The 26,345-nt window shown below is 32.8% G+C and overlaps 1 protein-coding gene across 4 annotated transcripts in view; it reads right to left on the bottom strand.

The window, feature by feature from the left end:
• LOC118180861 (cytotoxic granule associated RNA binding protein TIA1-like) overlaps nt 1–26,345 on the bottom strand; it is a 554,155-nt gene that overhangs the window by 96,926 nt on the left and 430,884 nt on the right. For all 4 annotated transcript variants that reach the window (XM_085810190.1, XM_085810192.1, XM_085810193.1 and 1 more), the window contains exon 5: nt 21,659–21,754. In XM_085810190.1, coding sequence (XP_085666316.1) covers nt 21,659–21,754 — 96 coding nt within the window. The remainder of the gene's footprint in view (nt 1–21,658; nt 21,755–26,345) is intronic.

Below are 26,345 nucleotides of genomic sequence, written 5' to 3'. Positions count from 1 at the left end.
AAGAAATTGTCATATATTATTTAATTATGTAAGTTCATGTAACCAAAGTGTATCTGCACTCTGTGATTGTAAAATAATGCCTTGTATGTTCAGCAGTTACGTGTTTGATTTGTAAATGTATGTAAAAAAGTACAGTGACATACTAATTATTTTATTTATTTATAAAAACTTTACTTACAAATCTATGTGTAAAGTATGGAAGTAATTCATTTATTTTTTTATTTATTGTTTAGAAGCATACTAGATATTTTTTTCAAGTTAGAATTCTTTCAGAGCTACTGCCAATTAATTTATTAGTTCTTCAAATAAAATTAAGAATTAATAATTAATTTTCTAAATGCTGAGATACTGAGTTAGACATTTCATATGAAAACCCTTTAGCACTGAAATTAAAATTTGCTCTATCTTTTCTCTAAATTTTTTAAGTAAGTCTATCTATTACAGTTTTTAAATCTAAGTCCAAGATCTGTACTTTTTTTTAGATCACTGAACTCTGTACTTTTACTCAACATTTCTTAATAAAGCTAGATCTTCAGATATAAAAATAATTATTCGTAGCTAATCTTTTATTTTCGTATAGATAAAAATTAATGTTTGCTAAAGCATTACGTTTTGGAGTTTCTTGTGTTAAATCATGTGTCTGGAGTTATAAATTATTATTAAATAAGTAGTTTTCCTAAGGTACTTAATTTATTTAATTAAAACCTCGATACTAACAAAGTCGAGCTCTTTAATAGTGTTACAAAACGTTTCAGTGCGAACTACTATTAGTAATTAATTATGAATTAGTTTTACACTTCCCTTGAAGTATCATTGTAACTCAGTAGGTCAAAACTAATTGTGAATTATCCTTATTATTTTAAAGATCCTTCCTTAAAGTGCCCGCCAGCGGTAAGCGATAAAGGGTATTGAACTCTGGTAGTTCGACTGGGAGAATGAGCTGGCTGTATCAATATTTCTTAACTCTTTTATTTTCTGTAGCCCTTGATTCATATTTCAGGAAAAACATGTATAAAAGTTATCTTATTCATCATGATTTCTCGCAGAAGCCTTATAATTTTGGGGCTAACATTAGGAACTCTGGTTTTAGGAACACTGACTTAAAAACAGCAAGCCTAATAAATCAGTAAGTTATATACTTAATAATAAGCCTGAAATAAATTGAAATATTTGCAATATTTATAGCCTGAAAAGTTTTATTTATTTTTACTAAAAGTTATTTGAATTTGTGTGTTTTTTCTGCTTTCTCTCTCGCGTTTGCTCGCCAGGATGTAAATGAGTTAGAAGGAACGAGAGTATTTAAACTGTTGGAGCGAAAAGGTTAGAGAGAGCATTATTCCGTTATTGTGAGCGCACGTTGCTATTATCTTTCAGCTGTTAATCTTAATGTCGGCTGCGCATTCTTGCCGCCGAGTTATTCTGCCTGTATAGGTTTCTGAGTCAATCTGGTAGCTTAAATTGAATTCTGTAGTCTCATCTCATACTGCTCTTTATCTTTAAAATTTAGTGTTACATTATGTTTTAAGTTTTCACCGCAAGATGTCGGCGTTCCTAAGTACGTAAGTCCGTGCTGTCTGCTAATTACAATGTGTTTCAATTAAAAGATTCTTTTACACCATTTTAATGGGTTGTGTTCATCTTCAAGCCTGTGAGAGAATTCATAAGAATCACATCACTTAGGTGGATCTAGTCACATTTTGTTAAACGAACTAGATTAAAATAGTTAAACGAACTAGATCTTACAAGCCTGCAAGAGATTTAAAATCAAATTATATGCTGGAAATTGTGATAAAATTCATTTTATATGCACCCCTAAATTCAGGTAGTTAATTTCTAGTTTTTCAATGGGCTGTAGACTGCATTGTTAAGAACATTTGATATAGTATGATCAGATCTAGCCTTAAGAGAAGTGAACACGTGATGCCCGAGACCTAAGGACGCAGAGATACACCACGCTTCCAAAGGTTTTGATCACGAAGTTGGATAAACTGGCGACCCACGAAGTGGTCGAACGGTAAAGTTGCTTAACACTCGTAGTTCGGTCCGCGGTTCGAGTTCTAGCGAATGAGCTTGCTATTTTTGAGTATTCGTGGTTTTCTCTATATGTACAGTGTATACGATCCAGTTTTCCTTAGAAAGTCCTCCATGAAGGCATCCTTACCCTTAGGAGGATAGCTCTCGAGTGCTTTGCTGTATTTAGCTTTTGAAGTCGATGGAATGTATTCCAGACACAATATAAGAAGTTATTATAACAGTTCGAGTTTGGAACACGGGAAACAAAACGCGTAATAAACGCTTCGTGGCTCATAAGCTTGCGAATACTTCCATCTCTTATTGACCTAAAGTCTACTAACAGGCCTAACCAGTCTTCTAATAAGCAGAAATACCAGCTAAATAAAAATAATAATAAAAGTAACCTGTAATTTAAGATGAGCTCACTGCGTCCTTTATGAGAGTTATATCCACAGAAGTTAAATAATTTGGCAATAGGTCAATGTATTCTCCGATGAAATTTTTAGTGCGGAAATGTATCATGATAAAAGAGAGTATCCTACTATAAAAACGTGTTAGAACGTAGAATTCTAACTGGAGAATGATAAGTGAAGGAAGTTTTTAGCATCTTCGGGTACTGCATGACTTTTTTTAATGGAAACCAATATTATGCTTCATCTGACAGGAAGTGTAAAGACACTCCTCAAGGCCAAATATGCTAATCACATCGGTTGGTAATGAAGTGTTCTAGACCTGGACCCTATCAAGCGTATATATGTACTTCTATTTTAAACCTCCTTTAGGGCAGCAATCAGGCCTCATCCAAGTTGTGAGGAATGAGTGAAACAATAACGCTAAGGAACTCTTTGATTACTAGGCTCTAAACTGTGAAACCAAATTAAATTGTAGTTTTTAAATGTGAAAATAAGCGGGCCAATGGTAATATTGAGAATATCATCAGATTCTGTGTAGTAAAATATTAAAAACGAAAATTCCCTAACTGTTTTGGCATAACACATTTTACTGCCTGCAGCGGAGAACAGTGCTTCGATTAATTATTCTTAGGTGAGTAGTCTGTAGTCTAGTGCAGCCATATCAAACAACTCCAACGCTCAAAAACTACTACAGTAACAATAATACTCCTTGTACTTCTACCACAACCTCAATATTAAATGCAATAACTCAATTTATCTCCACAAAGATACCAGGATTATTTGCCTAGGATCATCGCTTTCTGAGTTTCAGCTATGTTGAATTACAAACTACTGAAATGTATCATAAGTTAATATGTTCGTAATGAAGTGTAGACAACAGCATTGTAAGTATAGGTGCTTACGTACTACACATTTTGTTACTCTCACTACTATTCGAATTTGTTGAGAATGCCTTTTATAAAGCATTTGAAATATCATAAATAACTTCAAGTCAATGCAAATGTTTTAACTACTTTAATTATACAAATATATATCTCTATAATAGAACTGTAAATATGGGCTGTATAATGTTTTGTAGTTTTGTTTGAATTCATTCCCACCGAAGTACATAATGTTAATCAGGACGTTTGAGTACATATGGACGCACGAAAAAATCATTAAAGATCATTAAAGCTCATGTAAATATTGTATGAAAACAAGAAATGAGTGTATTAGTTTGTTTAATGAAAATACTCACCAGAACACTGCATACTTATGTAGTGAACTTTGTGTATACATGTTATGAATCTTGTGTATTTATGTAGGTCTTGTATTCCGTAAATCTTGAATAGTCACAATAACTAACGCCACCCATTTTCCTTCTTAGGCTTTCCATCTGCCAGGATGACGATACACTATCAGACATTTACCCAAATATAAGGTCAATGGTCATCTTTGGTAGCGCACAGATACTCATATTTCGTATTGACCTGTCTCTATACTTAGTTATGGTAAGTGCTGTGCAGCCACTCTCCATATGAGGATTTCAAAAATTACATAGTTTTTGTAAGGGTATTAAAATTTAACTTAGCTGACATTTACGACAGTTTTTATGGAATATCAGGTATTAGTATACTCTCAATGCATGTATTTTCATATTGTTTACTGCCAAAAAGTGTTATTCAAATAAGTAAAATGTTAAAATATAAGGTAAGTAAAAAATTCAGTATACTTTTGTTTTCGCAGCCAGTGTGTTTACAGCCACATATTTTTTCTAATGCTTAATGTACATTCCTTTATTAGTATTATGGAATTAAATGCATTTTCAAAGCAACATATTAAAAAGCATTTTAAAAGCTTGAAGGGTTGATTTAATTATGTTAAGAAAGTTGTTACGAATCCTTCTGATTTGAACCTCAGCCATATCCAGGTCCACAAATTTTATCGTGGCCAAGATTTAAAGCTTGCACCTTGACGCTGGTTGAGGGCTTGGTCTTTTACAGACGAACAGTGCAATTTTATAAAGAATCCCCCGAGTACCAGAACCCTCGACTAGACACTATTTTCAAGTGCTTCTGTCCCAAAAATATGCTATACTCTTGCAAACATTTATTTCTTGTCTCAGGCTTTAAATCCAAGGCTATAGAAGCTGGCTACCCTACCAACATGCAAACAGGGCGGCATGTTAAGACACAGTTGACAATATAAAGGCTTCAGTGGATTTATTTGTAAAATATGTCTTCCTACATACCATTTTAATGTAAATAGTTTGATGGAATTCTTTCAAATGAATAAACTGATTAAAGAATTTAAAATAATTATATTTATTGCCTTCGGATGTTTTTATGAAATTATGCAACATAAGATGTATTAAAACGGTTTCAAGAAGGGCAAGAAAAAGAAAAAGAAGAAGAAGAAGGAGAAAATAAATGCGTTGTTTCTTCACTTCATTCTCGTCTACTTACTTCGCCCTTACAGCGAATAAATGTAAAAAGATTATATTAACGAAGGTATAACGCAAAAAGGATGGTTGCGAGAAAACAATGAAATATATTTCGCGAAATAACGAAGTTAGAAAAGCGCTTCCAGTTTTGAATTATGCGAGAAATTCCCATTTTAAGTTACGCGAGGGAAGACGCCACAATTCATCATATGAACTTCGGAGTTTGTTTTCAATAAATTTTTATCATTTCTATTAGATTTTTAAAGCTGGATTTTCTAGGCTTAGCTTAGGCACGAGATATTACCTTGTCAGAATAGCGTAATGAACTCGACAACGATAAAGAGGTTTTGCTAATAATAAAACCGCATTGCTAAGCCCTACTTAGCGTACAATCACTGCTAGGCACTTAAAGAAGATTGAGATGGTCCGTCCGGCTTGTAAATTTCACCGATATTGTAATAAGTGTCGCAGACCCTTGTAATACGCCTTCGCTAATCAAGACAGCGCTTAAAAGTGTGGCGGTTCGTCCTCGTAATTTCACTCCGGGCAACTCGCTTCCTATGGCAAGAGTAATGGCTCTATTACCGAATCTTGGCCAAACGATAGAGGGAAGAAGTGGGGGGACTGTGACGGCAGGGTGGGAGAGAATCCTGCATCGTATGCTATGCTTCTATTATAGTTTTGTCTCTCGTGGTAACTGTGATTGAAATAATTCAAGGCAGGAAAATGAAATTGGCGAGCACAGATCGGATCGAAACCAATTAAATCCTCCTGTTTCGCGTCGAGAGAAATGCGCGCTTCTTTGACGGAAAGCCACTACACTGACAGATATGAAATAAGTTAAACGAAAAAACGATAACTTGAAGAGGGAATGAAATGAAAAGTCTAGAAAATAGGATCTGAGAGATTTGTAAAATCCGCATTGTGATTTCGGGATGTTCACTACATGAAAATATTAGACTAAAATTATGTTACCTCGATGTTATTTAAGTTCCAGCAATGAATCAGTACATAAATAAATTTACAGTAAGCGGGTATAATAATAAAGCATATAGAAGCCTATGGCAATCGAAATAAAATTATTATATTAATTATCTAGAACAATTTGTATTTTTCATTAGCAAGTAATTAGAAATCTGGATTTTATTATTTCAAATTGTCAAAATAACCATGCCGATGTTTTAAACTGGTGTCCAACGGTTAATTATTTACATTCCAGAAGGTATAAATATGACTAATTTTAAAAATTCATATTTTTAGCCCTTTAAAGATATTAAAAATTAAAATTTCAATGGACCTTCCGCGTGTGAATTTCTGTTAACGCTAGTTGTTGTTAAAATGAAACTAAATAATTCCCCAATTCCTAAAAATTTTAACAATAATGTTGCAGGAGCTTTCAAATTTACAGTACCTAAATTCTGCACTGGAAGCGAAATTACATTGCTTTTCCTAAAATATATATTCCGATATATAGCATGCGAAGTTTCGAAACGAGTAATTGTTTTAAAATCGATGTTTTTGTAAACTTCTACAACTAGAAGCTCGACAGCGGTTTATTTCACCGCTCTATCTACTATGAAAAGATGAAAGCTTATAAAAAGCATTTTTATATGAATATCTTTCATAATAATGAATGAAATATTTTTTTTCATAAATAACACATCTTTCAGAACAGATAGAAATATAAAGCGTGTTTTCAACTCAGATGTAGGATCTTATGTTTATTAGCGAGTTGTCTTATGATTTTGCCTTTACTGTCACTTCTGCTTCCGTTGGCTCCCACTAGGATGCAAATCAGGTAATGTGTTTAAGTATATAAGGCAGTTTCTTCCTCCTTTACGCTGCCTTCGTAGTGTACTTGGAAGCATACATACATACATCTCATACTTCAAGATAACTCTACAAATGGCACCTGAAGTAAAAGGTGGTGGACCAGGACTTGGCGATTGGACCCCCTACTTCCCAGAAGCTCTGGTATGTAAGGTACCAGAAGTGGGCGCAGACGGACGCACCTAACCAAACAAGTTGGTCTTATAACAAGTTATTTCTCCCTCCTTCCAGCATACCTTCGTGGTGTAACGTTTGCACACTTAGCGCGTATTCGAGAGGTACAGGTTCGAGTACCGGCGAGGGAATTCCTCATTTTTCATGTCTCCTGCATCAAGAAAACCCAATGATTCTACAAGCACAGATGTTTTGAGTTCGAGAGAGAATAACTATTGAGAGCTATCGTTGGCTGACACGCTGCTATTTCTTCAGAGTATGAATTACTTGAATCGGTTTACGCTTTACAAGCCAGAACTGCTCCAGAAGTTAGCCTTACAGGCGCGATTTATCCTATAACTGTCATATTTTCAGTACTTAAGTTTTACTTTTACTTTGTTTCGATTATTCCCGAAAGCTGCATAGTCTGTTTCTATTATTACACTTGTGTAACTGTTATTCTGACCAGCTAATAAAAAGTTTATTTTAAATTATCTTATGTTTTGAATTTAGTTTATTTAGATGGTAAGACGGGGCGATGAGTCACCTGACTGTCTTCACATATGTAGAGATTAGCATTAAAAGTGGTTAGGTTCCTCACAAATGAGAGGAAGACTTTTAAAGCAGATCTTTTTCCAGAACTCTAGGACACGCTAATGTAAGTGAAACGTTTCTCGCCTTGTGTTTTTCTGTATTCATGAGTCTGACACTTCTAAATGGAGGAAAAATATACAAAACTGTTCTTACTCAGTTAGGGAGAGACGAGATTTATTCGGAGAACTTAAGTCTTTCGAAAACTATCATGAGCATTTCAAATTCTTTTCTAAGCGCAGGAAGAAAATAGCACCGTTGGTAATTTCTTCGTCTTCCGAAGACTTACAGGGAAGTTAAGATTTAAAGGCTGAGTTTTAATTTGAAGAATGAGACTTTGACGTAGTCACATTCAGCGAAATGGTTTTAAGCTTTTCTTCACGCAACAAGTAATACTAAAAAAGTGACACAACACTGACATATATCAAGATAACATAATTTAAAATGCTTGATTTTGAAACAATTTATTTTCAAATAAAGGAAAAAAAGCGACTTTTAAATTAAGCGCATTTTACGTTGTTATCGTACAGCAGGTATTCAATAAGAGTTCCGTCTAGACTATTATCCGACCAAGTAAAAATAGCTGAAGGAAAAATGTACTGTTTGGATTTAAAACTATAATAATGCAAGATTTAATTGCATTAAGCCAATACTGTTGTTAAATTTAATACTTTTCAGGTTATATGCCAGAGTTGTTTGTAAGAAAGCAATCCAAAGTATAATTACCAAACGTTTTCGTTTGGTAATTATACTTTGAATTATTCAATATTTGATTACTTCAATAAGACAATCTTCATGAGGAGCATTTGCTTATGTGTTGTCCAAAATTTAAGCAAAGAACCCAGGATAGGAAATCCAAAGTACTCATACCCTCGTAGCTTGTTACCAAACTCTCGAGAGATTTCTAATAAGTATGTCTCGATAGACTCGTAATAGGTCTAAAGACTGTCTATCTTGTTATCAACTTCTCAAGAGGCTGGTAACAAGATAACAGGATAGAAAGATTCCAAACGTTTCTTTTCCGTAAAGATACTTCATTCAAAATCTTCCATTCCTTATCTGGGCTAGCTAAAGCCCTGAATATCAGTCATCTTTCGTTAACCACCATATCCTCGGGGACGGAAAGAAATTTTTCAGTTAGATCAGCTTCAGAATTAAATTTCGTTAGGAAACAGACTACATATGACAATGTATGCAGCGTATGTTTCTAAAAGCGAAATCTGCAGAGAACAGGTAATAGAAGATATTCGGAAGCTCCATTTGTGCTATAAGCAAAAGAGCATAAAAATGAGTCTAAGCGTGTATGATAAATGTAATAAATTCCCATCGGTGTTATGTTTATGTTATTGTAAATCTTGCACGGCAACTTACATTTCTTTTTTTCTTCATGAAGCAAATTTAACATGTAGAATTTCTTATTATGCAATAATTGCATTTCTGCCTATAAGGCATTTCTCTCGCCTTCTTGGCATGCTTTCGTGGTGTGGTGGTCTGCACGCTGGGCAAGTATTCCAGAGGTCCGTGGTTCTATTTCCGGCGAAGGCGTTGCCAATTTTTCACTTCTCTTGCTTCCAAAAAAATCTTAATGTCTCTACATGCCTTTACATTTAAGAACTCTGAGGAAAATACAAATATTCCCTCTAAACAAAAGATTATATTCATGCCTTGTTATGCTCTGTTCTAAACCTTTGTTTTCCTCCATTGAAAGGAAATGGTGTGGGCATTTAATAAAGGCTCTGTTTAGACATTTTGTAAGCATAGACTAACATTAATTTTAAAGAAAAACTTCAGTCAAACGTCAGCAAGCCAAATGGCATCATTGAAATAATTGAATACTGTGACATACTTATAATAAAAATGCACATTTCTAATGAGAAGCATTTATTAAAAGTAACTAATCGTTCACTTAAAGAAAAAGATGCTGTGATCCTTCTGTAAATACTATTACATATTTCTTATTTACTTTTTATACCTTATTTTAGGTTAGGTTATTTAATTACGGAAAAGCCTCGAGGGCTATCTGCCTAAGGGGAGGAATGCCTTCGTGGAGGACTTTCTAAGGGAAACTGGCTCGTATACACGTTACACATGGGGAAAACTACGAAAACACCCATGCAGCCAGCCCGTTCGCGGGATTCGAACCTCGGACCGAACTATCAGTGTTCAGCGACTTTACCGCTCGGCCGCTGGTGGGGCTATATATACCTTATTTTAAAGTTTTAATAAAAGAAATAAAGTATTTAATACCATTTTCAAATATTTATTTGCATATCAGTTATTATTAATATTTATACCACGCATATGTATTTCCGTACATCAATTAGTATATTTTTAATTACTTTGAGTTTATGAAAATATTAATTTTTGAGGCAGTTTTATTACTGCATATTTAATTTTTGAGCCGCATAGATCATAAGAATCGTTTCTTACTCGTAACTGATAAAATGAGTGTGGTCAAAGTGATCGCTGTCGTCGTTCTGGATATAAGAAAAAGATCAGCGGTTGCAATGTTAATTGTCTTCTCCTTTTTAGAAATTTTTAATTTTAAGGAATTGCTAAGTCGATCTTTCCGTTTCCCAATTAGTGCGACTTAATTTTTAGATTTTTGAAATTAGTCCAATTAGAAAGTCGATGTTCATTTTTATAGTTTGAAAAATGCAACAAGACCGAAAAGTATGTTATGAACTTCAGTGTTTATTATGAGCCTAAATTGAGTTGATTAAATTAAAAATAGTATTTTATTAGCAATATTTGCAGCGTCTTCGTTATCAGAATTTCGGGGACTTCTAAGGTTCTTCTAATTCTTTTTCAAACTATTATTTGTCGTAGAATTAACAAATGTTGCTTGTAATTAAACAAATGATCTAAATTATGAAGACCACCACGTCAAATCTTTTAAATACACTCATGTCCATAAATTAAGGATAATGCAAAATCAGGCAAAAGAAGAGTTAGAAGCAAAACAAATTTGACTTATTTGTAAAGCTTATTTATTAAACAAAAGGTAAAGAGCAAAAAAAGATGCTATATGTTTGATATTATTAAAAAATTAGCGATTTTTTCTCCCTGGAGCAAATTACAAAAAAAAAAAAAAAAAAAAAAAAAAAAAAAAAAAACCCTATTTACAAAAAACCAATATTACATGGTTGGTATGATTGTTAATACATTGTATGTCTCCCAGACGATGCAATACAGTCCGTGCAACGCCTAGGCATGCTGAATATCAAATTATCGATCTGATCTTGGGGGATATTACACAACTCAAAAAGCAATGCTCTCCGAAGTTCCGGTAGACATGTAGGAGGAGGTTGACGGGCTGCAAATCGTCGGTCAAGCATGTCCCACACGTGCTCTACTGGATTCAAGTCCGGTGAGAATGCTGGCCAGTCCATACGGGTGATATCCTCCGATTGAAGGCATTCGCCTACGATGTTTGCACGGTGAGGAGGGGCGTTGTCATCCATAAACACAAATTGTGCGCCCATGGCGCCCCGAAACAAACGTAGATGTTGTTCCAGAATGACGTCCCGTTAGATTTGGCTTGCCATGGTTCCAATTTGAACATGCAGGTCAGTTTTGGAACCCAGAATAATTCCACCCCAAACGAGCACTCCTGAACCACCGTAATGGTGTCGTTCAATGATGTTTTCTTGGTGGTAACGGGTAATTGGAGCTCTCCATATGAAAGTCCGGCGAGAATCATGCTGCAAGCTAAACCTGGACTCGTCGGAAAACATCACACAACCCCACTGTTGCGGTGTCCACAATGCATGCACTCTACTCCAGGCTAACCGCAGGCGATAGTGAGTTGCAGAAAGTGGAACACATCTGACAGGTCTACGAGCATATGGACCAATCTGCCCTAAGCGTCTGTACACGGTCTGCCTTGAAATTGTCGTACCAGTGGCTGAAGAGAGCTGAAGAGAGAGGCCTGGGGCTGTGCTCCGCCTGTTTCTTTTGGCAGTAACTGCCAAATACCGGTCCTCATTCGGCGTTGTAACTCTGGGGCGACCTGTGCTGTAACGTCTACTCACATTACCATCATCTTGGAATAGTTGCCAAACCCTGAAGATGACACTCGGGGCAATTCCAAGTTCGTCTGATACTTCCAGTTGGTTACGCCCACATTCCAGACAGCCGATAATTCTACCACGTAAAAAATCATCCAAATGCGACCTTTGTGTCATAACTATCCGGTTATTTCACTGAAATGCTTATAAAGCGCCTGCGAACAATTTTACTTCTTTGCCTGTATTCTTTATATATGAATCTCTTACACTCTCGTCATTGTGACGTACCATCGGTGTCATCTGGTTACTTCCTGAAATTTTCATATGTTTCTTGAAGATGTGTGTAGTGATTTTACAAGTGATATATTTATTTTAGAGTTCGATTTCCGCATGACTCTGAATTATCCTTAATTTATGGACATGAGAGTATATATATATTTTCAGTCTGGCTTAGAATTAAAAGCTTCATCAGTGTCTAAAATTAGTTTTACAGAAAGAAAAGAAATAATTGGTACAATCAATACTACTGATTTTAGTTTAGCATTAGAAACTAAAATCTTTAACTCAAAGGATAATTAAGAAAGCTTTGAAATCTTTGGATGGATTGCCTTAAAATTAGGCATAAAAATTTACCTGCATTACATTATTATTCGCATACATGCTGCCAGTGTAGCTAACAAAATAAGTAATCTATCTTATATTCAATGGGCATTGAAAAATGCAGTCCAATTTATCTATATAGCTTGCTTAACACAATGTTGCCGTATCAGATTTGAATGCAAAACAAATAAGTATATTGAGAGGAATAAATGCCGAAGGTAAAATTAATACACAAAATGCCTCGAATGGTATTGATGTTAATAAGCTATTTCTACATTTTGTTTAGTTTACACTTTTGTTGTCGTTTCGATAGCAAAAGCGGAATTCACAAAATCATATAGAATATTCTCATTAATAATATCTTATAGAATTCGTCTTGTACAAACCACTGTCAGGCTTCAGCGCTGGCACAGAACCAAGGCATAACAGTATTTCCATAAATAAGAAATAAAACAAAATCAGTACAATGAAATTTTGTATGATTCTAAAGCAATAATTATTCATGAAAATATTAATGAGGTATTTTTCCCGTTTGAATACTTGTTAGTTACTTGCGTGAAAATTCTTTCAGCATACCAGTTGAAAAAATTACAAATTAAGGAATGTTACATGTTAGAATGTTATAAAATTATAATATAAATAACAAAAGAATATTACTGAATAGAATTTAAGGGAGGGGACCAACCTAGAATTATTCTGATTTATTTAGCAACCCATCTCTCAAGACAGATTGAAAATGACATCAAACATCCTATATTTTGAAATGAAATATTTCTGTCAATTTTTCTTGGACCAGAGTCAAACATTTTTTTTTTTTATTTTTCACAATGAGCACAAAATTTTCCTAAACATTAATATAGGGACCGAAGGAACGTATGAAATGTTGTAATAGTTTCTGTATGTAAAGTGACAGGACAATTCGCATATTGTAAATATTCTTGAACTTTCTAAACATATTTGACATGAATTTAGTTAATAATCGCACTTTCTAGATATATGTTAAAGAAAATTCGCGAAGTTCATGAAAAGACTTGTTTTCAAAAGAATGCCTGGAATTCCAATGCAGCTGCTTTCATACTTGGAAATGAGCAATGAAATTAAATCATCTGAAAAAATTTTAATATATTACATTCCAAAAATATTTTAAAATGTAAACAAATAAGGAACAGTCGAACCACCGAAAAATTATTCTGATGAACAATAACTGATACCAAGCAATTCAATGAAATATTGTATTTAGTAGCACACGAAAGACCTAAAAAGTTAATCAGTTGACTAAGAACGAAAATGAAATTAAGTGAAATGAAGCGAAATGTTTCTCAAAATCAAAACAATCACTTTTCTTTCAAGTTCATTAATAGCAGAACTTCGTTTATTGGGATCAGTTGCACTAAGGCAATGTATATTTAAATGATAAATAACATAAAACATCTTATGACTAGCATCTCTAAAAGTGTAGAGGATTTCTGATAACATAAATAAATACTGGTACTGGATATAGTTTATAATTAGATTCTCAAAGACAATCATCCTCACAGCTAGCCGAAATGATTTAGTGCTGCAGGTTGTGTTTGGGTAGTTTCATTGTAACATGTGAGCATTTAAGGGATTAGGGATTATTCAATTATGGCAAAGCACACGAGGGCTATCTGCCTAAAGGGAGGGATGCCTTCGTGGAGGACTTTCTAAGGGAAACTGGCTCGTATACACGTTACACATGGGAAAACCCACGAAAACACCCATACAGCCAGCCCATTCGCGGGATTCGAACCTCGGACCGAACTACCAGTGTTCAGCGACTTTACCGCTCGGCCGCTGGTGGGCCGTGAGCATTTAAGAAAAACCATCTAAGCGCTTTAATTGTTTGAAATAATAAGACCAAGCTTCAAACGCTTTTTCTTTTGTTGAGACATTTAAACTGTCTCCCACTGACTTCATAAATATTTGTTCACTTTACCTAAAAGAAATAAATTTTCAGTGTGAATAATGGCATGAAAATGTATATGATTACAAAACAGATGCCGTGTAGAGTAGACTTTAAGATACCCCTTGGATTCTGGCGAAATTGTTGTTTGATTTATCGCCAAGTTGTTGTTTCATTTATGGTAGCCTGAGTAGTTGAATGTTATGGAAACCCTATTGTGACGTAATCGGGTGCATGATTCTGGGAAATTTTGAATCATGGGATGTTTTGTAAGCGTTTTTGTGGTGTGTGTTGGTTTGATTCTTTAGACGGTAGAATGGCCGAATGTAGTAAGATTAATTTGAAGTTTCTATATGATTTGAAGCGAAAGGGGAAAAGAGCTTTAATTGACTGGTGTGTAAATGAAGCTTTACTTAGTAGCCATTATAAGTGTCCTGTATGTAGGAAGGATATGCATTTAGTCGAACGTAAAAACCGCTTAGATGGGTTTGTAGGAAGAAAGGTTGAGATTGTCACTATGTGAAGCGTTCGATCAGAAAGAGTACCTGGTTTGAAAAAAGTCATTTGAGTATGATTGATATTTTGATTTTTACATGGCTTTGGGTATACGAAGCGAACTCGAAAATCATGGTAAGTGAATATTTGCTTTTGGTAGTGCTAAAATGTATAACATGTTTTTCCTTTTTTATGTTATTTTATTGTTTGGTTTAAAATGTATTTTATTGAGATTATGCATTTTTTGTTCGCCTATATTGTAGAATTTGGTGCTCCTTTGACTTTTTAAGTAAAAATATATCGATGTATACATGAACAAAATAAAGGGAGTGCACAATGCAAGTTTGTACAATTCTGGGATTTTTTTTAAGTGAAAATAGGTCGACGTGTACATGGATAAAGTTAAAAGAGCGCGCAATGCCATTTTTGTGCAATTCGGGGATTTTTTTTTTAAGTGAAAATAAGTCGACGTGTACATGGATACCGAGTTTGTGCAATTGTTTGTCTTGTTATTTTGGCTTTGTGTAACAGCTATTTTTGGCGCAAAAATTGCCGCTTCGTATATACCCGAGTGTTGCTGCTTTTCAATAATTCGATTGAAACTTTAATTATGTAACTAAGCTAGTTCTCAACTATAATCTTTAGATGGTTATTTTATAAGGCATTTCTCCCACTTCCCTAGCGTGCCTTCGTGGTGTAACGGTAGCACGCTGGGCCGGTATTCCAGAGGTCCGTGATTCGATTCCCGGCGAAGGCGGTTGCTAATTTTTCATCTTGCCTGCTTCAAAAAAATACCTAATGTCTCTACAATTTTAACAAAAGATTAAAAATTTGAAACCAAAAAAATTATCAAAATCTATCTGCTTCTAGCAATCGCTTTCATTCAAGAAATTAAATTACAGTTTAAAATTTTGGTAAGTAGTTTTTATTAATAAAATTTAATTATTTTCCGATAAACGTTTTTAGCGCACTTATATAATGATAGAAACTCCCCTCCCTATGCAAATAAAACTTGTGAATACTCCACTTAACAACTTAATACCACAGCACACTTCTAAAACCTCATTAGATTGCAAAATTGCTAAGCAAGAATGAAAAGAGCAAATGCTTTTGGTATATTTTGCGTTATAATGTAAATGCTTTCCAAACAAAGGAATATAAATTTAGCTTTTTTCTTTCAAGCTTAGTTCGGATTTGTATAAAATTAACTACCTATTAATATTAAATGCATTGTGCTGAATTAAAAATGTTTTCTTCGAAGAATGAAGTTATTCCGAATCAATTTTAATTGAAAATGCATGCATATTTTCTTAACTGATTATGCGAATAAATTCTTTCCTTGAATTAATGTCCCTGAATGAAGGAAACGGATATAAATTTGGCGTTATAATGTATTCTAAAAAGTTCGTATTTTTTAATAATATGATGCGCATGTATCCTGCTAAATCGATACACAAAACATTATTTTGAATGCATTTAGGTTATTATATCAAGTAGGAAATTATGTTTTACTATGCAAAGTACAATCTCTTATCTTTGGTTATACATGAAATCGCCATTAATCAGTGGATAATATTCTTCTTTATCATACTACGTATTGAAACAAAATTTTATTTGTGATTAGCCATATAAACGTCTATGCACAAATTCATCTATTGCGTTTAATTTTAGTGAGATGATAAATTCCAGCTTATTGCTTAGGTAAGACATTTCAAGTTTTATAAGTAACAGAAGGTCTCTTTGATTTGAAATTAAACATGAATTTTATAATAAAAATGAGAAATTCAAATAACACTGAAGTAGTTGTTTCAAGATCAGAGAACTTTCTAGAAGATTTCTAGGATATTTTGGAAATCACAAGAAAATTAAAACTGACAGAGAAACGTTTACTAAAAAGCGAAATATTTATGTAAAATAAGAAAGGCATTCGGAGAAAAATCGTAAGAATTTAACTTACTGAAACATTAAATAAATTAGTAAAGCGAAGTAATTATATAAGTATTGTAATATAGCTTAAGCAGACACTTTGGTGTTTAATTTTCATGCTACTTATTTAAATTAAGAAATGCGTATGGTTTTAATAATTTTCTTTGGATACACGCACATACATATGAATATGTTACTTTTGTTACTCTGAAGTTATAGTGTTACCTATATAACCAGAAAAGGATTACTTGATTAATAGGAAGATATTGCTTAGTTGAATCCTATTTTACATCAAAACGTGATTTAATTAAAAATTTTCCGGAAATATTTTACATCAAACGATTAATAGGAAAATATTGTTGCCATATGCAAGAAAATTATTATTTCATCTGCTCATTACAACTTAGACAAGATCTTCCCCTGTGTTCTCCACACATAGCATTGAAGCACATGTACATTGTGGTAATTTGCCGTTTAGAATAAGGGAAGCATGCAAAAATTGTCCTCATATTTGACTTCTCTTCTACTTAACAACGTCTTGGATTATTCTGTATATTCTCGTCGAGAGCTGCTCAAAGTTTGAATCATAAGACGCTTCCCTAACCAAGGTATGCCCAATTTAGCGCTTACATCTCTCGTGAATTTTCGTCGGGTCGAATTATTCCTCTTTTTTGATAAGTCTAGTGATTCTGTTTTCCGACAATAAATAGCACAGAAATTTATTAATTCTGTGTTTAAAATTCGATAAAAAATACAAAGAGGCCATATCTTTGTTTTTCTGCTGCAAGACATTTTGCTGCTCATCTGATCAAAGTTATAATGTATTTCTCCCGCCTTCTTAGCGAACCTTCGTGGTGTAGTGGTCTGCACGCTCAGCGCGTAACTGAGAGGTCCGCGGTTCGATTCCCGACGAAGGCGTTGCATATTTTTCATCTTGCCTGCTCCCAAAAATACCTAATGTCTCTACAAAGTGTCCATGTCCCCTTTGGTAAAATTATAAAACGCTACAGTATCCAATTTGCTACTTGCTGCGTTTATGACTTTATCACTATGAAAGATGTAAATCTACTTGGTTTGGCCTGGGATTGTAAGACAGGAAAGCTATTTTTTTACCAAAGCAGAGAAAAGATATGTCTACTTTTCTATTTTTAACATTCATATATTCATCTGCAATTTGTCATTTGTTCTTTCCTAAAGTTCCAACCATGTTAAGTTTAAAAGGTGGTTTAAACTCAGTGACCGCTGAAAGAAAAGTAAATCAATTATATACGGTTATATTACGGTTTGATCCATTTATAGACTTAGTTAACTCTTTTACAAAATATTTAGTTCATGAGATACCTGTAGTATTTGTAGACTTCCCATCATAAGGAATAGCATCGATCACATATTCGGCAAACAAGCGAATTTAAAAAAGATAACCGAGACAAATTTCAAAATTTTACCTTACGTAGAAACTAATCATTTGTAAAATTTACTTATACTTCGCGCGTTGTAAATTAATAATATAGGCAATCGAAATAAGTAGGGCGGAATGCAGGTGTTTCAAGGTAAACTAAGGTTACACAAAAGGAGGAACTATTTATTTAGAGGGGAGTAGTATGGAAATTTACGAAATGTGTGAAGTGATGTAAAATTTACAAATGGTTAACTTTCTGTGGTAAATTGAAAGTGAAATAACGGAGAAACTGCAACTGTTTACTTGTAAATTAATTTATGTAGTACAGAGAAAATCAATAAGAATGTTTTAAGAAAGGTAAAGTCAATTTATACATCTGCTGACTCAAAGATTGATTTAATAGGCTCTGACGTGATACATCTTATTCCTTAAGGGGGCTCATACACCTTAAACCGCTTATGATCTTCGAATATGTGACTGTTGCAAGAATTGGGATAACTTATTTATTTTAAAAGCAATTACTTCCAACTTTTTATCGCTGACTACGTAATATAGCTGCTTTCTGAAATCGTAATCAGAAAGTTTGTGTTGCCACAAATATTTTTATAATTTAATCCGTTTTGTGACAAAAATTTTCTTCATTTTTTCACTTTGCGCACACAGTTTAAAATTATATGATGCATTATTTAATTCCATAGTTTATATATAGCTTTTATAACATTTGGAAACTACCATGAAGCAAAAATTCTAAAAATTTCATGTTAAAGTTTTATTTTATTTGGAGTTGTGTTCATAAAATGAATTTTATTAAAAAATATCTGAAATAATTTCGTGCATAAAATTTTTTAATATTAAAATATTCATCAGATTTTGGGTTCAGTTAGAAAATAGTGTCCATATAAAGAATTCCATCCAATTTCAAGTATGTACCATTAGCCATTTTTAAAATATCATGCGCGCAAAATGGAAAAATGACGAAAACGTTTGTCACAAATCTGATTAAATTACAAAAATATTTGTGGCAACACAAACTTTCTGGTTACTAGTTTCCAAAGCAACTATATTATGTAGTCAGCTGTAAAAGGTTGGAGGTAATTACTTTTCAAATAAATAAAATATCTCAATTCTTGCAACAGTCCGTCTTAAAGTTTCTAACTTTCCCTTTTATGCACTGAGATTATCGGTACGATTTAAATTGGCAGATTTCGTAAGATTTTTTTTTCTTCCGATTCTTTACTTTCCAGAAATTTCTAAATCTAAAAGCGAATAGGTTATCTGGCTGCTGAGATCAATCATCGAATTTTTCTTTTAGCTCTTTGTTATTGTTTGTATTTCCTACTAACTCAAGAGAGAGACAATGTAACAAAATAAACAAAAAGAAATAAAAAAAACTTTGCTTTGTGAAAGGAAGCAAATGTTTAATCAATAAAAGACAGGCAATGTTTTCAGTTATGACAGAAACTACAGCTATTAGTCAGCCTCGAAATGAAACTGGCAAGGTGCTCAGAGCCAGCTTATATCATCTACTATGGGAATACGCTACCCCCAGGTTCCCTCAAATGAACCTTAGTCACGTGAGGTACCTGTCAAGACAAATTGCTGCCTCAGGATAAGATGGGAGGAAAATAAGTCCACACACAGCCCATTTTTGGAACGCCAGATTTTCTTCCCCTTTCCCCCAGACGTTAAGGGGCTTATACCCATCCTTCGTTTATCAAAATGTATTCCTTCGCAGCTGATACGCAGGATTTTTCGCGTTTCAATACATTATTTTGTTTGTCCCATTGATTGTACATTTTTTTTCGCTTTCGAACATTCCGCATTACCATACACACTTTTTTGTTAAAATATTGATGGGTCTAGTGTTTTAAGCTACGATAAGTCACTTTGTACAGGCAGGTTAGAGAGTCTGAAATTTGTCATCCCCTAAAATGTCAATATTTAGGAATATTAGACAAATCTTGTCAAGTTGAAACGAGTCCAAAAACTTCCTTTCCCTTTCAGTTTTGGATAATGAACTAGATACGGATAATTCCGTAAACTTTCGTGTTTGTTTGGTGGATTTGTAAATATTAAAATTTTTGGAAATGTGATCGAATCTCGTTACGCTTCAGTGTGACTTTCAGATTATCCGGCAATTAAAGCACATTGTACAATTTAAGTCTGACGTCAAATGATAGGTTAAATAGGTGAACTATTAATAACTTGGTATTATTTCTTATTAGTAAAGAAAAATCTTGCACGTACATTAGAGTTAATTAAAAGTGTTAAATATTAAAATTTTAACCGCTTTCGAGACCTTTCGCTTTCGAGAGTGTTTTCCAAAATTCTTAGCCATTTTACGATTACTTTTTATAGAACAGATGACTAATATTAAGAAATTTCAACTCTTATTACATTAGAACATTTGGGCATGGAGTAAAAATTCATGCAGTGCTCGAATTAGGAATACAAAGGGCTTAGATAATCTTTTAATTTCCTTTTCTCAATTATAAGTGTTTGTACGTTCTAGAAACCGTAATTGTTCTGCTTAGAAGCTGACAAGAAAGATAGCTTCTGTTCTTTCCCAGTTCTAGTGCTGTCAAAATACGAGAATAATAATTCAGAGACAAACCATTTGAAATTAATCAAGAAAGCTCAGGTGAAATAACTAACAAGTGCAATTTTTAATGAATAATAATAATTTTAAAGTTCTTAAGCAATTATATTTGCCTACAAATTTTACATTAAATTGCCTAAAACGTTTTATAAATTTTATTTGTTTCTGGTTCCTGAAAAATAAACAGTTAATTAAAGAAAAACATGGATCAGTAATAAATGTTTTATTTAACATGAAGCAAAGCATCATATAGTATAAAACATGAGGATTAGTACATTTTAATATTCACAAACTTTGGCATACTTACTTGAAATGTAAATAATAAGTCTAAAAAATAATAAGTCTAATACATACCTTTTACAATCTTTCTTTAACATTTAAACGACTTTGGATAATAATATTACGGACTTTACAAAGCCGGAGGAAACATAAAATAAAAGGGACTTACTTATATATGGAATTTTGAGATTTTCAAAATTCCTTCCTTGTGACCCTTTAAACTCTTGATACTGAACTAAATATAAAATTCACCCACCTTTAATTTGCTGTTAATTATGCCCAATAAAACGCTGCCCATTTTAGGACTGATATTTGGCTGTCGCTTACCTGAAACTATTTTGAAAAAGGTTTTAATATTATATAGGATTTTTTCATAGCTTTATCATTTAATTGCCAGAAAAAGCTCACCTAGAAGTAGATAAAGAAATGATTGGTATTCATGAATTTCAAATTATTTGCATATTTCAGGAATATTAAGAAACTAAATTAAAAAAACTTAAGCTTTATTTAAACATACTTACAACTTAAACGCGAGATTCGATTTTACTTAAAGTGGAAGGAAAAATCTGCAATAGCACGAACCATTTAAGAAATTCGAAACAAAAGTCCACTCACCTAAAAATAGAAACACGTAATTAGATCACAAATAATAATCAGGAAAGGACATATTTTAAATATGAATTTTCATGAAAGTGAAATAATAAGTTTCATAAAGCATGCTTCAGATTATTTATAAATTAAATAAAAAATTAAATTTAATAAATTTTGGAAGTAATTTATTTTCGGGAGGTAACACTTTTTATTTCACATTATGAAGTCCTCATGCCAGCTCATACATATGGTAGAATTTCACCCACGAAAGATTAATTTAACTTCTTATGAAACAACACATAAATGACAATAAACTGACTCTTATCATTATGGGTAATCATAAAAAATGGGTGAAAATAAGACGACATTTAGTTTCGGTATGTTCCTTTTTACCTTTTGGTTTCCCAACTCACCTGACAAACCTTGAGTGATCCCGCCGCAGTAGACTGTGCAGTTGGTTGGGCTGGACTGATTGTAAACTTCATCAAATGTGAGGGGCTTGGCATTGGCTAAATAATAAATTTTAATTTTAATTAAAAGTGGCAATTTAATTACAAACTTGGAGTACAAACAAAAAAGTTTTAATTCTTTTATAACACTTTAGAAGAAAACATCCTTAAGGTTTTCTCTAATTTTTCAGAAATGCCTTTAAATTAATAAACTTGTTTTAAGCAATGCAAAAATTTTGTGTCATAAATTTATAATATGCGGGAACTAATCAAAGGTACGTCAATCTTTGATTCTTCTTTTTTCCTGTTAAATGCAGAATATTTTTTTAATAAAGCAAACAAACCTCTTCTGCCAAAACCTATGAAAGAATGAAGTAAAGAAGAAGCCGTTAATTACGGTTAGTAAAGCAAAGTAGCCGAAATTTCCAGCTGTTAAAATTTAAAGCTTATCGCTAGGCTTAAATATCTAAATTTTAGTTTATGAAATTTAGTAAGTGAATTAATTAGGCTAAAATTTGTTGCTAAGTATGGAAAATTAAATTCCTTCTAAAATCAAATGCATAAAATGTATTTTATTTGTTTTATTTGAATACATATATATATATATAGAACAACTTTAAATCTATTTTAATCAAATTAATTTAGTATGTTTCAAGTATACATTTTCTTTTTTAAATGATATTTTTCCTCAAAATGTTTTTCTTCACTTACTTCCTCCAATAAATTTTGACTTGATTTCCTTTCCTTTAATACATTTTATTGGAATATTATTAGTTATTGAGCAAAATATTTTTAATCATTGTTTGCATATATGAGCATACTGCAGAGTTATTGCGAATTCCTGTGCATAATTCCTATATAGTTAATTTCAAACACAGTGCAATAGGGACATTTGTCAAATAAAATATACTATTAAGTAATTCTCAATTTGTAAAGGATGCCTGATTTGAGATATATTTGGCTAAGTCATACGGGTAGTTTAATGAAAAATGTGTATTTATGTTAGCTCGAATTTTCAGTTTTGTATTTTTAGTATCTTTAAGTGAAATAAGAAGAAAGAAACGTTAGTCTTTAGAGTAATTACAGTAAAGAATTAAAGCTTCTTGTACGAATAAGAATTATTTACAGGCACTACATATAAACCTTTATTTTGCATCATTTCTTCTCATCACATTAGTTAGCTGACGCAGTAAACTGCTTTTTCTCAGAAAATACGATTCTCTGAATCTTCAAAAGGGTATGATGTAATTTTAACAGAAATTCTCCCTTTTATTTTATGACTAAAAGACTTAAAGAAGGCATTGAAATAAAGCTGTTAAACATATATATTAAAAGCCCACCGGCGGCCGAGCGGTAAAGTCGCTGAACACTGGTAGTTCGGTCCGAGGTTCGAATCCCGCGAACGGGCTGGCTGCATGGGCGTTTTCGTGGTTTTCTCCATGTGTAACGTGTATACGAGCCAGTTTCCCTTAGAAAGTCCTCCACGAAGGCATCCCTCCCCTTAGGCAGATAGCCCTCGTGTGCTTTGCCATAATTAAAATACATATATATTAAAAACAGAAGTGATTTAAATAAGTAAATCTGAATATTTTGCCTCTAAATTTCACAGAGAACAATCACAGAGAACAAGAAGTCGGATGATTACAATGTATGGAACCTTTTAGGCTGCGTCACATAACATAATATGGTACCCAGAGTGATTTCAATAAGGCCAGATAGCGAAATAATGCAGGATAGTAACAAAGATATCTACGTACACTCATAGTAAATTAGTATTCCCAAAACCCGGAAATTAGCAATGCTCTCTGCACTAGAAAAAATTTATTTATAAATCTTTTAAATTCAGCAAACGCTAAGGCAGTTTAAAACTTAATTTATGCTTATTTTTATTATATAATATTAAGCAGTTCATGCTCTTTAATTTATTACAAAAAGGATGTAATTAGATCATTTGCAAATTATTTTCTTTATTAAATGCTTTTTTGTTCTAAAATAATGATAATTACAAAGCATATGCTTTAATGCTCTATTTATGACTCTGCATTTCCTCCCATTATAAAAGTGTAGAGAAGTAGTTTCGAAAGTACTTATTCATAATTAGATTATCAGGTTTGTGAGATTTTGAATTTAAGCATGCCAAATAACACATATTTAAGTATATCAAATATCACTATGCTTAGAGTGGCTTTAAAACTAAGTCTTTCTGATCATTTATTTTAACAACACTGTGTCTACGAGTGTTTTTAAATGCTTCATGATTTAGTAAGATACAAGCTTATAACGTATCACGAAACGGTCGGATTTTTATGCTATGAGCTTTGTTCTTTGTAATTTTTATAAACAAGAAGTATGAAAAAAGGTGTTTTATCTTTCCTAACTGAACTATGTAGGAAGTATGACGCATTTAAGTTAGATAGAAGCAATTTCACAAAGAAGCGAGGTCTCTGGTTCTGGAAGCGAGATTCTGAAGATCTCTGGGCTGCATGAAGAGTACCGTGCTCAATCTGTGCATCCATAGCTTTTTGTTGGATTTATTGATTCTAAATTCTTTACCGTGCATCTTTTTTTCTTCCAAAGTGTTAGGTAATGGATTATGCAGAATAACTTGAGAAATATGCCTTCGCTTATTTAATTCTAAATTCAGGGGGAACTGAAAATGGCGATTTAATGGAATTTTTTTTAGATAGATTTAAAAAGAATTAACGAGCGCTAATTAGAAACAAAATTCTTTCACACTTTTAGATGCCTTATCCAATCCTATGTTCGTGAGGCAAAAAAGTAGTTAATTAATTAACAATTCCGTAGCCGGCATGGGGAAATTAAATACAAACTAAAAAAATAGGAAAGCGTAATACGTTTAGGGATACCAAAACCTTTTTTTTTTTTGCCCCGTCAAGTAGGAGTAAGGTTTTTCTTTTCTAGTTTACTGCATTTTATCGAATGCTTGCGTTAGATTACTGATGAATGAAATTGTGGTTTCTCTGCGCACTATAAAAGATATCTATTCATGTTACAAAAGATTGAGATATCCTAATGGATGACTTTTTGGCTATTTTGAATCCCCTAATGGGTGTTTTCTGAATCTCTTGAATAAGAGTTGTTCATGGCAACAGATATCTTGAATGCATCAACGTTGAAATTTGACAGCTGTTACTTCAGTTGCAAAACTAGATGCATTCAGTCACAGTAACAAATATCGATTTTTTATCAAAGGATTTGCTATTACCATTTAAAATTTATATATTAGTGCAAATATGTCAGTTATAAGACATATGTTAATCTACTAATGTACGAAAATTATTCAAAACAATAGAAGATAACTTAGTGCAGATTAAATTAAGTGTACATATTGCTAAGCTATTTATGGGAATCATATGCAAGATTGCTTAATTGACCTTAATGTGCACAAAACATAGGTTAGATTACTCGAATATGGCAAAGTACATAAGAGCTATCTACTTGACTGGAGGGATGACTTCATTGAAGACACTAAGAAACTGGCTCGTATTCATTTTACAAACGGGTCAAACCACAAAAACCAACCATTTAGCCAGTCTGTTCGCCTGGGACAGAATCTGGGAGGAGCTACAAGTATTTAGTGCTCTTTAACCGTTTGTTCCCTGGTGGGGTGAATTATGCAAGTAAGGCAGCTGATTTAGGACCTGATAATAATGCATGTTAAGGATGTACCTGATTAAATAAAATGCCTACTTTAAAATATAACATCTTAAAATTTATTAAAATTCTTTGCTTCAAAAATAATTTAGTAAGTTTTTCATCGCTATTTAAAAAGCAAAGATTGAGTAAATAAATAAAAAGTTGTTGAGTTAAATTTCTAAAATCAAAGTTTTAATAATGATGTCCATACTTAATATACTAGCGATTATAGTATGTAATTCACTGCTTTACAAGATCTAAAGGAATGCTTTTTTTCAGTTTCATGACAAAGTTAAATACTTTGTTCATAATCAAAGCACTTTAATAACCTTAAACGGAAAAGATTCAGTGTAACCCTAATTCTTTGTTAAGTGTTGAATAACGGAAATCGCCAGGTCAACAAAATGACTGTTGCCATTTATGATAGTTAATAAATAATTATAAATTATAATTTAAATATACAAAATGTATATTTAAATTAATATTTGTTTTGCTTTAAAAGATTATCTTTGATGATCATAATAGAATGTTTTTAAAATTCTTCAGCTGACGACAGTGTGGGTATGTGTGTGTGGGGGAAGGGGGCGCGGCAGCAAAAGAACTGCTAGTACAGACCTCCTGATTATCTGGCTTTGCCTTCTTAAAGTAGCAATTGCTGGAAAGCAACATTCACACTATTTGAAGCAAACGAAAAAGTACACTCAAATTTGGAAAAATCACAGTGATTTGTTTTTAACAATGAATTCTATTTTGTTTAAATTGAATTCCTATTTTTAGTTCGCTGTTAGTATTTATGTTTAGAAATAAATTGCAAAAAAAAAGCAATTTTAGATTTTTTCACTTTTATTTATTTATTTATTTATTTTTTTTTTTTATAACTGAAAGGTACTTAGGCGAAATGGAAAATTTAGTTTGCTTCTGAATTTATTTCATGTTCCATTGATAAGGATATAACAGAAAATTCATCTATAAATGTGTATTTTATGCTAAATTA

Source organism: Stegodyphus dumicola, chromosome X2 (genome assembly GCF_044657685.1).
Source record: "Stegodyphus dumicola isolate Sdum_Otavi_A_Nest chromosome X2, ASM4465768v1".
Lineage (NCBI taxonomy): Eukaryota > Metazoa > Arthropoda > Arachnida > Araneae > Eresidae > Stegodyphus > Stegodyphus dumicola.
Note: the sequence above shows the minus strand (reverse complement) of the source record. Positions and strands in the feature narration are given on the sequence as shown.